This window comes from Ovis aries, chromosome 1, assembly GCF_016772045.2.
Source record: "Ovis aries strain OAR_USU_Benz2616 breed Rambouillet chromosome 1, ARS-UI_Ramb_v3.0, whole genome shotgun sequence".
Classification (NCBI taxonomy): domain Eukaryota; kingdom Metazoa; phylum Chordata; class Mammalia; order Artiodactyla; family Bovidae; genus Ovis; species Ovis aries.
Window position 1 is genome coordinate 206,897,026 of NC_056054.1, and position 15,217 is coordinate 206,912,242.

Below are 15,217 nucleotides of genomic sequence, written 5' to 3' on the forward strand. Positions count from 1 at the left end.
AGCTATTTCAAATCCTAAAAGATGATGCTTTTAAGTATGCGAGCAAAATTTGGAAAACTCAGCAGTAGCCACAGGACTGGCCAAATGTCAGTTCTCATTTCAATCCCAAAGAAAGGCAATGCCAAAGAATGTTCAAACTATCGCACCACTACATTCATTTAACACATTAGCAAAGTAATGCTCGAAATCCTCCAAGCAAGGCTTAAGCAGTATGTGAACCAAATAGATGTTCAAGCCGGATTTAGAAAAAGGCAGAAGAACCAGAGATCAAATTGCCAACATCCCTTGGGTCACTGAAGAAGCAAGAGAATTCCAGAAAAACATCTACTTCTGCTTCCTTGACTACTCTAAAGCCTTTGACTGTGTGGATCACAGTAAACCATGGAAAATTCTTCAAGAGATGGGAATACCAGGCCACCTGACCTGTCTCCTGAGAAATCTGTATGCAGGTCAAAAAGCACAGTTAGAACCAGACATGGAACAATGGACTGGTTCAAAATTGGTAAAGGAATACATCAAGGCTGTATACTGTCACTCTGCAGTACATCATGTGAAATGCCAGGCTAGATGAAGCACAAGGTGGAATCAAGATTGCCAGGAGAAATATCAATAACCTCATATATGCAGACAACACCACTCTTATGGCAGAAAACTGAAGAGGAACTTTCAGAAAGTGAAGAGCCTTCCTGATGAAAGTGAAAGAGGAGAGTGAAAAAGCTGGCTTAAAACTCAATATTAAAAAAATGAAGATCATGGCATCTGGTCCCATCACTTCATGGGAAATAGATGGGGAAACGATTTTAACAGCAAGAGACTTTATTTTCTTGGGCTCCAAAATCACTGCAGATGGTGACTGCAGCCATGAAATGAAAAGATGCTTGCTTCTTGGAAGAAAAGCTATGACCAACCTAGACAGCATATTAAAAAGCAGAGACATTATTTTGTCAACAAAGGTCTGTCTAGTCAAAGCTATGGTTTTTCCAGTAATCATGTATGGATTTGAGAGTTGGACTATAAAGAAAGCTGAGAACTGAAGAATGGATGCTTTTGAACTGTGGTGTTGGAGAAGACTCTTGACAGTCCCTCAGACTGCAAGGAGATCCAATCTGAAACTCCCAATATTTTGGCCACCCAATATTTGGCCATGAAGAACTGACTCATCGGAAAAGATGCTGATGCTGGGAAAGACTGAAGGCAGGAGAAGGGGAGGAATAGAGGATGAGATGGTTGGATGGCATCACCAACTCAGTGGACATAAGTCTGAGCAAGCTCCAGGAGCTGGTGATGGACAGGGAAGCCTGGCATGCTGCAGTCCATGGAGTCGCAAAGAGTCAGACGTGACTAGTCGAACTGACCCCACATAAGCCAATATCAACTTCCAGATTTATTTTCACGTTAAAAGGTTTTGGTTATTTAGGCTTTTGGCCTTTCTTTAAAATATTAAAAGATATAGCAAAACAGAATACATACATACCTACACAGCAACCAGATTAAAACTAAACAGCATTGGTTTCTTTTATAGAAAGGCACAGTGTGCCCTCCCCTTCCTTTTTTATCCCAATCTGTTTGATAATTTACATAATCTACTTGGTATCTTTTAGCACTTAAATTTTTTAATTCTGGCACAGAGATGGGAGGTAAAAATGACCAAAACTACAAAGTAAAGTGTACTAATTTATGAAGGACATCCTAAAACAATCAGCTTGCAACAAGGTGGTAACCACTGGAAAGCAGCTAGAATATGTCAAGCTAAGGGAAGACTAGATGTTAGTATGAAGCTAAGATATTTATAATTGAGTCATTTAATGACCCTGCCCAGTAAACACCTTCATCTTCAGACCAATTTTAGCCGGCAGTTATAAGCCAAACTGTTATTATTGTTTAGTTGTTAAGTCATGTCCAACTGTTCTGCAACTCCATGGGCTGTAGTCCATCAGGCTCCTCTGTCCATAGGATTTCCCAGGCAAAACTACTGGAGTTGGCAGTCATTTCCTCCTCTGAGGCTCTTCCCAACCCAGGAATCAAACCTGCATATCCTGCATTGGCAGGCAGGTTCTTTACGACTGAATCACCAGGGAAGCCTGGTATGCCAAATGGGTCACCATTATTTTACACATTAAATATATAAACAGAGATGGTGTCAATTATAATAGTATGACACCCTTGATTTTAATGGGGTCATCACCCACCCTCCAGGTGGGGTATGGTGTTTGCTTAATATGAAGTTAAAATTACTTAAGGTTTACATCAATTTTTAAAGCTGTGTAAGATGTAATCAATCTACAAGTACTCATTTGCATAAGTCATTTATTTTTCCTCATTCGTTTTTATCACCACATTCTAATTAATTAAAAGAATCAAGGAAATGGTATCCTTCACTGGGATCTTTACAACATCCAATATATGGTGTGAGGCTGTTTATCTCAGCAAATATCTTCAGTTTCCTCCATGTGTCTCTTTAAAAAAAAAAACAAAAAAACTTACTTTGTCCAATAAGCAAATGAACTCCTCAGTTACCCACTGTGCAAAACTGAAGAAGTTGTGAATGTACTGCTTTCTGGGAGATAATTTTGGGGGTGGGGAAGGGGGAAGTCTTTGCCTTATATTCAGACATATAACTATATAGAGTTGACCACTAGAGCCACAAAGGCTAGTGATGCTTAAAGTGGTGGATAAGAAGTTTAAAAAAAAAAAAAAACAAGGTGGACAAGACATTAACATGTAACAAAGAGACTGAAAAAAAATTTCAGAAAGTTGGCATCAGCTGCTGCTGCTGCTAAGCCGCTTCAGTTGTGTCCAACTCTGTGTGACCCCACAGACAGCAGCCCACCAAGATCCTCTGTCCCTGGCATTCTCCAGGCAAGACTACTGGAGTAGGTTCCCATTTCCTTCTCCAATGCATGCATGCATGCTAAGTCACTTCAGTCGTGTCCAATTCTGTGCGACCCTATGGACAGCAGCCTACCAGGCTCCTCAGGGGGTTGCCATTTCCTTCTCCAATGGCATCAGAATGACCAACAATGTTAGAGCTTAAAGATTTCATTTAAGAAATGGTCAGAGCTTACCAAAAAAAAAAAAAGTCAAAGAACCGTTATTAAGAATTCCTTCACAGCCAACTGTTTTGTTTAGAGTACCAAAATCTTTATACTCTAAGTACAAAAAAAAAAAGAACTGATAAGATTATCAATCTTAATAAAAAATTGGCCTTTTTACTGAAGCACTGAGAAACTTAAAAAGAAAATTTTCACTGCAGAGGGAGAGTAGTTCACTGGATATAACTTTCTTAAAACAATTTTTAAAATATAAAAGAATGGGTGGGGGGCTGGGGGGGAACACAGGCAAATTATGTTTTAAATACTTACATCTTCTCTAGGTAGTTTATTTTCATTGTCTCCTTCAATTCTCACCCGAACCACACCAGATTTGTCTACTATTTCTTGAATAACTTTGCCATTTTTCCCAATTACTTTTCCTTTAATAAGAGAAAACATATATAATAATAAATTTAAAACCAACACTGTTATCATTTCAACATCAGCCCAAATAATTTATGACTTGCTATCAAACTATGAAAACCAAGCAAAACTGCATCTTTTTATTCTCAATTAACTCACCCTAACGACTGAGAAACATATCCTTGGTATGAAACCTCCTTCTCTTCAGTATGGCTAAGGTTGCTACTGTTAACCGAGATTAATAACTCTACTCATGTGTAAGATATTTTCAAAGTTCAACTATTTTTCAATATGTCCTATACCATTTTTATATTTTTAAAATATCAAGTCCAACCCACTTATTCTAAAAGCTTGAATTATATAAATGAAGGCAAAAAGAAAACTTTTATTTTGGTATTAATTACATCAATTTGTTTACATTTATGACACATTACATATATTATTATTCAAACAACTAACAATGTCATCAACTTGGCTTTTATTTTCAAAGTCCTACTTAAAAGACAACTGTGACTTGAAGATTCTTTTAAAATGAATATTCTCTTCACCGAAATAAAATGTTTACATTTAACAAGTATTACATTTTACACCTATAAGTGTTTAAAGTACTTTAGAACTACACAACTACATACAAAATGTATATGGGTTGCGTCTTCCTAGATATGAAATACTGTGAAATGACACAGAATTCAAATTATTTACCTTCTCCACACTTAACTTGTTAAGTCTGTCAAATAACAGAGTATCTGACAATTAGAGGAGAAACTAAAAGGAGGATATGAAGATGCTCTTCACTTAGGGAACTCACTTTTTATAAAGCTAATATACATCCATAAAATAACAAAGCAATACTGGGTAGTGTTACCTGGTAACAGAAGTAAATGTTCCAGTAACCATTACTATAAATAGATGTATACTAAATTAACAGTAACATCTTACTTGTTATTAAGTTCAAATCCTCAGTTAAAATGTTACACTATACCAGCAATCTATTTCCACAATAAATTAATTTTGGCTGACACAGGCTATAATGTAAGTTTCTCCTACTGCATGTCCGACAGAACAGCTTCCAATAAAGAATAAATAAGCGGGCAGGGGGACAAACAAGGGAATAATGGCAACCGTAAGCCAGTCAATACAACAGACACTATTACAGGATTTTCAAACCTCCTTGCCCAATAACCCTAAATTTAAAAGCAGCAGCAACTGAACAAGAGAAAAAACAAAATAGAGTAGGACAGGGAATTCACATGATGCATGTCTTCTCAGAGCAGCCCTAGCAGCAGCATATAAAAGCAACCTTCATGTTAACACAGTGAAGCTCAAGCAGCAACTCCATCCTTGACCCTGCTAAAAATAAGCAAATATCTTTTCGAAAAAACAAAAATCAGATTGTTACATCATACCCCCTTCCCCAAAATCTCTGCCCCTTACTTCTTGTGAACTATACCAGTGGTGAGTGAATATCCATCACCCTTCTGGGGTCTGTGGCAAGGACCTACCTGCAAGTTTTATTTAGTCCCACCAGAGACCGTCAATATTTTAACTGATCATTTCCACAGTTTAAATTCCAAAGCATATTGACAAACTGAAGCAGACCTGTGGTATAATTTGAGCACTGAGCATAAATGCTGAAGGGACAGAGTAGAGAAGTGATTAAGGAAGGCTTCCAGGAGCTGAAGTTTCAATTCATTTTCAAATCACTGTTCACATAATACTTCTGATTTGGGAGGGGTGGGAATGGTCAACAAGTCTAGAACTCTTGGAACCTGAATAATATGTGAGAATTCTCTCTGAAACTTACCCACCAAGTAGTCCTCATTTCCTTTTACTTCTTAGTCCTCTTTTTCTCTTTCACTTTGACTAAGAATGTACTATTTTTCAAAAGACTGCTTCACCCAGAAAACATTTTAGAGAAAGATGTAGTACTACTATAAATAGACAGCACTCAACTCAGGTCTTAGTATTACTTCTGAGTATTTAACCAATGTATAACAGTTGCTGCTAATATTTATTTTCTAAATAATAAACAAATAACCCAAATAAACAAAGCCAAACAAGCCAGGGTAGAGGAAAACAAGAGACATGTTAGGTTCTCACATCACTGAACAGATAAACAAAGAGAAGAATCTGAGAACTATAAATATATCCAATTTCCTATTTCTCAAATATGAGAAATTTTTATTTAAGGTTAACACTACCACAAATTCTGTAAGACCAATGCTATCTTCTACAGAACTACCAGGTTGGAAAGAACCAGGACTCCCTTGGACTCACTCACCTCCAAATCATTTTTACAAGTGAAGAAATCTAAGTTAAATTACGTTCTGTGAAAGCAGCAACCAAAATGTTAGTACTGATAGCTGTCAATAATGGGAGCATTATATAAACAATCAAGGGGATCATTTTCAAAAGCATCATTCTTGTCAAAGGTGATTTCCCTTGACAGCAATGAATATTTGGTAACATTTTGTATCTTACTATTTATTTAAATTATATAAAATTCATAAGACTTATATTTAATTTTAACCTCTCAACTCATCATCTCCAGCCACTCAGTACACAGTGATTGCTAATAATAGATTAAGTGGAGCTAAATTAACTGGTAGTATATCATAGACAGCCAAATGTTTAGGCAGAAGTGGAAAGCTTTTTCTATAGTTGAATACCAACAGATTGTCCAAATTCTTGTAGTGTATGCTATTATCCCAAATACACTACTTGTTATTGGCCAAAACAAACATTTTTAATAGCACAAGTGTGCTGTTGTTTTTTAATTTTCACCTATTAATGTTTCAGACTCTGACAAGTAAAATGTGTACAGAATCTTTTCCTAAAGGTAGACAAGGTGTACTTATATATAAATGGAGCCCAAGGGCCTCAATTTCATTATAGTCAAAAAACTAAGGAGACTCAACAGATGACCAAAGAGTCATTAAAAAAATCATTCCCCTAGAAAATGTCATTACTTTGTGTTGATGCTTATATTAAATATAGAATCACTAAGTATAATTTAACATGTGACCAAGATTTCTCTGTTTCAGACTGCATCTTAAAGGATAGATCACACAGATATAGAGAATATTATTAACAAAGCTATTAAACAATTGATCTCTCAAATTATAATGCTCATTAACTGCAGCTTCAAAAGCAAAACCTGTTGTCACTTAACTTACAACCCACAGGCACAGCAGTTTTCATCAAAAGTGTCAAATTTAATAGTAAAACCTTCCCTAATATCATCACCATCCTTCTCTTCTTATGACTTCTTATCCTTACTTGAGGTTTTTGCAACGACTATCACTTTCTCATACCCTACTCTGTAGAAGTTTATTACCCTATTGTTAGTCCACTCAAACTTTTTCTTCTGCATCAAACAAAAGAAAACAATTATCACAAATACCTTCTCAAAAAAGTACTACAATTTTGATGGATGTATGAAAGATAAAAAGACATCAAGCAAATGAAAATATTAAGGAAGAAGTGAAGGGGATGAAAAAGCTTAAGAAAAACTGTAATGCCAAACCATTATTAAAAAAAAAAATTCCACATAACTTAGAAGGTAAATGTTATCAGAAAAAGCTAATTTTTAATTAAGTCATCATATGTAATTAAATAACATTTAACTTAACATTTAGTAGAAGTACTTACCAACAAGATTCCTAGGAACCTGAATAAAATCCTCCACAAATTCCAAGAAACCTCTAGCTTTTTTTACAGCATCAGCACTCTGCAGGGTAGGGTGGGGGAACAAACATGAAATTCAATCTTGAAGAAACCCACAATCCACAACAAAAACACAAGAAAGAAAAAAGAAACTGAACTGTCATGCTCCAGTACAAGATTCTGCTCAGATGACCAAAGTGCTATTTCAAGTCAAGTATTCATAGAGTACTTTTCCAAAAAAAAGAGGAATCATTAAAGAGCTAGGGGAAAAAGGCTTTTACAATCAAAATGTTAGACATCTTTACAGTCCCTAAGACATCTAAAACTGTCTAAACAGACATCTTTAAGCTCCTGAGAAAACTAAGAGAGTTTTACTTATGTTAGAGAAATTTTAACCCCATCCTAAATACATCTGGCCCACACTTGTATGTTGGATTCTCCAGGTCAATTAAAAAAAAAAAAACTGTTCCTACTGTATGTGCTGTCTGCATTGTTTTCTCCTTCTCAATGTAAGAAATGATTTAAAAGGCTGTTTTTGTAGAGATTCATTTTTAAAATTACCTACTAATATGACCATTAAAATTCCTAAGCTCTAACAGTTAAAATTTAAAGAAACTAGAAGATGGGGGGAAGGTCAGGTTGTGTTCTCTAAAAGGAATTTATAGTTCTCAGTAACAATTAACTTCCACTTTTAATGTTTGTCCTTTAATAACCATAAATCAAGTATGTTGTGTGCTCACCATATCATACACAGCAAAAATTTAAAATCCATATTCAATCTTCATAAACTGTTATGGTAAGCACTATTATTATTTTCATTTTACAATGTGGAAACTATGCAGGGGAACTGCCTAACTTTCTCCAAGTCCTCTCAAAGTGGTAGAGACAAAATTCCAATTCTGATAATATGGCTCTAAAGCCTTTCATCTTAATCACTATCGTATATTGCCTACTTCTAAAGGTTTAAGAAATAAAAATCAGACCTCCAGTCAGATTCACTATATGACTTAAATGAAAAGTCAAGACTTAAATTATCACACCCCAAAACTTATCCATTTACTCTAATGTGAAGGATGGTCTTAATGAAAGAAAGCTTGTTTTATTTTTCAGATTATTTTCATGCCCACACAGCTGTCACAATTAACCAGTGACAAAACATTTAAAATTCAAGGTCTACAAAAGGTATTATATACTATTTACAGCTGCCAGTGCCTGACATAATAAGCACTCAAAAAATACTTGAATAAATTATTTGTAATGCACATAAAGCTGAGAAATTCAGAAGCAGTTGATTAAGGAACTCTGGAAAACAGTACACATTAAATATCCAGTAATCTTTCAAGGCCCCATAATTATATATATTAGCATATTATAATACTATAATATATATACTAATATAGTATCTTTAATCAACTTACACGTAATGATACTAGACTTGCAATTTTAAACTATTCCACACAGAAACTAAAATTCCAGACAACAGTTAATATGCTACAGTAAAATTACCCAAGGTGGGGGACAAGCAGCATACCTCTCCGTAGATTCTAAATGTTCCAGTATCTTCATCTAGCTCAATAGCTGTAACTCCAGGAACCTTTCTAGCTTGCTGTATATTACTACCATGTGTTCCTATCGCCAGGCCCATCAAATCTTCTCTCACAACAAATTCCTCATGAAAAGCCGCTGCAAGTTGCTTTGTGCACTAGTAAAAGAGGCAAATTAGTATTATAAAAGACAAAAAAAAATTTTTGTACACCCATGTTCATAGCATTATTTACAATAGTCAAGAGGAGGAAGCAACCCAAAGGTCCACTGAATGATGAATGGATAAGCAAAATGTGATATATGCACACAATCAGAATTATTCAGCCCTAAAAAGAAAATTTTGATACATGCTACAACATGGACAAACTGAGAATATTATACTTAGTGAAATAAGCCAGTCACAAAAAGATAAATACTATATGATTCCACTTACAAAAAGGTTATCTAGAGTAGTCAAATTTGTAAACACAAAGTAGAATGGTGGTGGTGTGGAGCTGGGGGAAAGGGAAATAGGAAGTTGTTTAAATGGAGAGAGAGATTCAGTTTTGCAAGATGAAAATGTTCTGAAGATTGACTGATCAACAGTGTGAATATATTTCTCAATACTATGAACTGTACACTTAAAAATGGTTAGGATGGTAAATGTTATGTTTATTCTACTACAATTAAGAAAAAGAAAAGGGAAAAAAGAAAAAAGGTAGTTCACTTGGTCATGTAATGGAAGGGGGAAGTCTGATCATTCTATTTAATCATGGTCACAGAAAACAGTAATTCTAAAACAATTTTCCAGAACTACTCACACACAGAGCTCTCCAACTCAAATGATTCTTATTTCAAAACTCATTCACGTATCACTTGTTTGGAAATTTGAAATTAGTTAAGGGCACTCATGTACTTGTCCTAAAGATAAACAAACCTCAAATTCCCTAAGACTATGCGTGGGAGCACATATATGTGTGGGAGGGAGTAGGGGCAACAAATCACCTAACAATGTGGCAGTAAAAAGTAGAAGAAAACAGGAGTACCTCAGGACAGAACAGAGAAAAGCAATGACAGGCTCTTTTTTAAAACTACAAGCCATGTGACCTCCTCTCTTCTTACCCAAGAGTTGTTATACTAATGAACTAGTTACTAATAAAGTGCATTGACTGATAGCTCACAGGACAATTAAAAAACAGAGTAAAGAACTAGCAATAAAGTTCTACTGGAAATCCCTACTGAGTTTCTAAGCTTTGGCACCATTCAGGTATTTAGCAGCTAAGAGGCTATGTTTGATAAAAGTAATAGAGAAAAGTAACTCTAAGGACACAATAATTCCAGTTATTAGCCATAAAATAGTTCCCAAGTAGCCTTACCTAACAGTCATATAGTTTCAGCCATAGAACTTGAATAATATACTCGGGAAACTAAATGAGAAGCACAAAAAATCTTTTACATGTAAACCCACTTACTTCTAAATGCTTAGTGGCCTCTTCATTTCTGGACATAAGCATCAATTTTGTACGAATACTTCGCAAATGCATGTCACTCAAAATATTTACTCTCTTCACAGTTGCTTCACTGGCAGACTATAAACAAATAAGTTACTAATTCAAAAACTTAAACCCTTTTTTTTAATACAAACACAACCTTCCAAATAAAGCCTCCATTGATTTTCATCTACTGTACTCTCCTTACCTAACATGCACCCCCTCCCACAAATAATCTTACTTGTTTTTTTAATTTCCGTATTACTTAGATCTGCTCTTCAAATTATGATGGGGGGAGGAGGGATATAGAATCCCGGATCCCATACGTTAAGAATTTTATGACGTAAAGAAAGCTGTATTCCGATTTTTCCTCCTTTCTCCAGGAAAGATTTAAAATTAACAATTTTATAACTGCAAAAACTTTTTTCTCCCACATTGTATTCTAATAAAGTCACCATAAAACAAGTTATCCTTTATCTTTGAAATAATTATAAAATATGTACAATGTACAGTTTAATAAAGTGAAAAGTGTTAGTCCCTCAGTCCTGTCTGACTCTTTGCAAACCCCATAGACTGTAGCCTGCCAGGTGCCTCTGTCCATGGAATTCTCCAGGCAAGAATACTAGAGTGGGTTGCCATCCCTTCTCCAGTGGATCTTCCCCACCCAGGGATTGAACCTGGGTCTCCTGCATTGCAGGCAGATTCACAATATTCACTATATACCTCAAAATATGGAGTCATCTTACCAGTATCATTAGCTGTGTTGTTTCTGGATGGTAAAAAATTCTGCATGCTCCTACTGCTTTCTTAAAATCTTTATGTGCATTTTCATTAGCACACCTAAGGAGAGAGTAATTCACGTTTAAGACCGAAACAACAGGTTAAATTTAGAGGGCAATTGTAATGAAAACTCTTGTATTTCATACTGACACCACCCACTGAAAACTTTTGTCTGTTTAAAAACATTTTCTGTCAAAGTTTTAATTGGGTGTTTGGGGTAAAAAAGATTTTTGTTGCACTGAAAAATCCCCTTAATTCACAAAGCAATTCAACAGTAAACAAAATTACTCACGCCTCTCTCAAATCCTCAGGAACATCCACTGTGCATTTAAAGAAGGTATTTTTTTTGACAGTTTTATTTTGATTGACAGGCCGAAGTCGTTCAAATGTGACTATTTCATTGTAAGTGGCATCACAAGCAGCATATTCAATGACATAAAACTAAAAGACATCAAAACACTTTTAAAATCCCATCCAAAAAAAAATAATGACCTTTAAATGAAGTTCTAATTACTTTGCTTGGATTAAGCAGTAGACCCTCCCCCTTGTGGCACAAGTACTAAGCACAGCTTAGTTACATCAACCTGATTTGCCTAAACTAGATTGGAGGTTCTTACAAGCAAGAACTCTGGTGGTCCTCACATGCTTGCAAAATACCTCTGGAGAGCAGCTTTGGTATTTGCAAATCCAGAACACAAACAGAAATGAATGATCTGATGAATTTTTGAAATACATGATTATTTCTGAAATAGGCTTTTTAACAACAAAACTAAGAGTTGGAGTAACAGTTACAGAAACCAAGAGTCAACTTATTTCCTTGAAAATTAATCACAAAGCAAGTTTTAACATAACTTACTTCTCCTTTCATCATTCGAACTTTAGCCAACCACCATCCACATGGTTCTTGATCATTTGCTCTTGAATATACCTGACAGAAAAAAAAAGTGCCCTTATTCATTTATCCCAAAAGATTAACACTGTAAATAATGACTTTTTATAAGTGCAAAATTATGTTAAATTCAAGAATCAAAAAATGTTACTGTGAACAAGATGAAACTGCTACACAAGCGTAATGTAACAAGAACTATATATGCCTAAGGCAGAGGAATCAGAGATCAAATTGCCAACATCCACTGGATCATAGAAGAAGCAAGGAAATTCCAGAAAAACATCTACCTCTGTTTCATTGACTATGCTGAAGCCTTTGACTGTGTGGATCTTAACAAACTGTGGAAAACACTTGAAGAGATGGGAATACCACACCATCTTATCTGTCTCCTGAGAAACCTGTATGTAGGTCAAGAAGCAACAAGTAGAACCTTCTATAGAACTGACTGGTTCAAAATTGGGAAAGGAGTACAACAAGGCTGTTTACTGTCACCCTGTTTGTTTAATTTATATGCAGAGCACATCATGCAAAATGCCGGGCTGGATGAGTTACAAGCTGAAATCAAGATTGCCAGGAGAAATATCAACAACCTCAGATATGCAGATGATACCACTTAGTGGGAGAAAACAAAGAGGAACTAAAGAGCCTCTTGATGAGGGTCAAAGAGAGTGAAAAAGGCAGCTTAAAATTCAATATTAAAGAAACTAAGTCAAGGCATCCAGTCCCATCACTTCATGGCAAATAGAAGGGAAAAGGTGGAAGCAGAGACAGATTTCCTCTTCTTGGGCTCTAAAATCACTGCAGATGGTGAGTGCAACCATGAAATTACAAGACAATTGCGTCTCGGTAGGAAAGCTATGGGAGAAGGCAATGGCACCCCACTCCAGTACTCTTGCCTGGAAAATCCCATGGACACAGAAGCCTGGTAGGCTGCAGTCCATAGGGTTGCAAAGAGTTGGAACACGACTGAGTGACTTCACTTCCCCTCTTCACTTTCAAGCACTGGAGAAGGAAATGGCGACCCACTCCAGTGTTCTTTCTTGCTGGGAGAACCTCAGGGACGGCAGAGCCTGGTGGGCTGCCGTCTATGGGGTCGCACAGAGTCGGACACGACTGAAGTGACTTAGCAGCAGCTGCAGGAAAAAGCTATGACAAATCTAGACAGCCTATTAAAAAAGTAGAGACATCACTTTGCTGACAAAGGTCCGTTTAGTCAAGGCCATGGTTTTTACAGTCATCTATGAATGTGAGAGCTGGACCGAAGGCTGAGCACTGAAGAACTGATACTTTCAAACTGTGGTGTTGGAGAAGATGTTCTTGAGAGTCCCGTGGACAGCAAAGAGATCAAACCAGTCAATCTTAAAGGAAACCAGACCTGAATACTCATTGGAAAGACTGATGCTGAAGTTCCAATATTTTGGCTACCTGTTGCAAAGAGCCAACTTATTGGAAAAGACCCTGATACTGGGAAAAATTGAAGGCAGAAGGAGAAGAAGGCAACAGAGGATGAGATGATTGGATGGCATCATTGATTCAGTGGACACGAGTTTAAGCAAATTCTGGGAGATGGGGAGGGACAGGGAAGCCTGGCATGCTGCAACCTATGGGGTCGCACAACTTGGCGACTGAATAACAATGTATATGCTTAAATTTTACTACTGAAAATAGAATTGAACCTGTTTGGGCAATTTGGTGCCCTGAAAATTGAACTTCAAATTCATGAAAGTCTAGCCTAGTCAAAGTGTCAGTCACTCAGTTGTGTCCAACTCTTTGTGACACCATGGACTGTAGTCCAACAGGCTCCTCTGTCCACAGAATTCTCCAGGCAAGAATACTGGAGTGGGTAGCCATTCCCTTTTCCAGTGGATCTTCCCAACCCAAGGATTATACCCAGGTCTCCTATATTGCAGACAGATACTTTACCATCTGAGCCACCAGGGAAGCCCCAAATTTATGAGTGTCTAATAAACATAAATAAGTATTATTATAAAGAAATGTTTCTTACAGGACAGTTTCACATAGTGTAAAGCACACATCTTTAAGTTTACGTCAACACGGTTCACCTCTGAATACAGCATTCTGATGATTTACGTATCAGAAGTGAGGATAAGCTAGAACTTTAATAAGATGTATTTTAAAACTGGTATTAGTGTTGAGAAAATGCTGAATTAAGAATTGTTTTTAGAAAGTATATAAGACAAGGCTGTATATTATCACCCTGATTTTTAACTTCAATGCAGAGTACATCATGAGAAATGCTGGGCTGGAGGAAGTACAAGCTGGAATCAGGATTGTCAGGAAAAATATCAATAACCTCAGATATGCAGATGACACCACCCTTATGGCACAAAGTGAAGAAAAAAGCTTCTTGATGAAAGTGAAAAAGGCGAGTGAAAAAGTTGGCTTAAAGCTCAACATTCAGAAAACGAAGATCATGGCATCTGGTCCCATCATTTCATGGCAAATAGATGGGCTAACAGTGGAAACAGTGAGAGACTATTTTTCTGGGCTCCAAATCACTGCAGATGGTGATTGCAGCCATGAGATTAAAAGATGCTTGCTCCTTGGAAGAAAAGTTATGACCAACCTAGATAGCATATTAAAAAGCAGAGACATTACTTTGCCAACAAAGGTCCATCTAGTCAAGGCTATGGTTTTTCCAGTAGTCATGTACGGATGTGAGAATCAAACTATAAAGAAATCTGAGCGCCGAAGAATTGATGCTTCTGAACTGTGGCGTTGGATAGACTCTTGAGAGTCCCTTGGACTGCAAGGAGATCCAACCAGTCCATCCTAAAGGAGATCAGTCCTGGGTGTTCACTGGAAGGACTGATGCTAAAGCTGAAACTCTCAATACTTTGGCCACCTGATGCGGAGAGCTGACTCATTTGAAAAGACCCTGATGCTGGGAAAGATTGAGGGCCAGAGAAGAAGGGGACGACAGAGAATGAGATGGTTGGATGGCATCACTGACACAATGGACATGGGTTTGGGTGGACTCCAGGAGTTGGTGATGGACAGGGAGGCGTGGCATGCTGCGGTTCATGGGGTCGCAAAGAGTCGGACACGACTAAGCGACTGAACTGAACTGAAACCCTATTTTAAAATTCCTTCAAGGTATCACATTTAAATCCCTTGCTAAGGAACTTAGATGTACTAGAAGTCTATAATTAGTCACTCAGTTGTGTCTGACTCTTTGTGACCCCATGAACTGTAGCCCATCAGGCTCCTCCCTTCATGGGAATTCTCCAGCCAAGAATACTACAGTGGGTTGCCAAGCCCTCCTCCAGGGGATCTTCCCAACCCAGCTCTCCCACATTGCAGATTCTTTACCATCTGAGCCACCAAGGTCTAGCTAACAAAAACATTATGAATGGCATCACAGTCCAGTATTCTTGCCTGGAAAATCCCAT

The 15,217-nt window shown here is 36.9% G+C and overlaps 1 protein-coding gene across 6 annotated transcripts in view; it reads right to left on the minus strand.

Annotated features, from left to right (window-relative positions):
• Nucleotides 1-15,217, minus strand: part of FXR1 (FMR1 autosomal homolog 1) — a 69,802-nt gene that overhangs the window by 16,107 nt on the left and 38,478 nt on the right. For all 6 annotated transcript variants that reach the window (XM_004003113.5, XM_004003112.5, XM_012098356.4 and 3 more), the window contains exons 4-10: nucleotides 11,772-11,843; nucleotides 11,208-11,356; nucleotides 10,882-10,975; nucleotides 10,118-10,234; nucleotides 8,653-8,823; nucleotides 7,107-7,185; nucleotides 3,363-3,472 (exon numbers count right to left, since the gene is read on the minus strand). In XM_004003113.5, coding sequence (XP_004003162.1) covers nucleotides 3,363-3,472; nucleotides 7,107-7,185; nucleotides 8,653-8,823; nucleotides 10,118-10,234; nucleotides 10,882-10,975; nucleotides 11,208-11,356; nucleotides 11,772-11,843 — 792 coding nt within the window. The remainder of the gene's footprint in view (nucleotides 1-3,362; nucleotides 3,473-7,106; nucleotides 7,186-8,652; nucleotides 8,824-10,117; nucleotides 10,235-10,881; nucleotides 10,976-11,207; nucleotides 11,357-11,771; nucleotides 11,844-15,217) is intronic.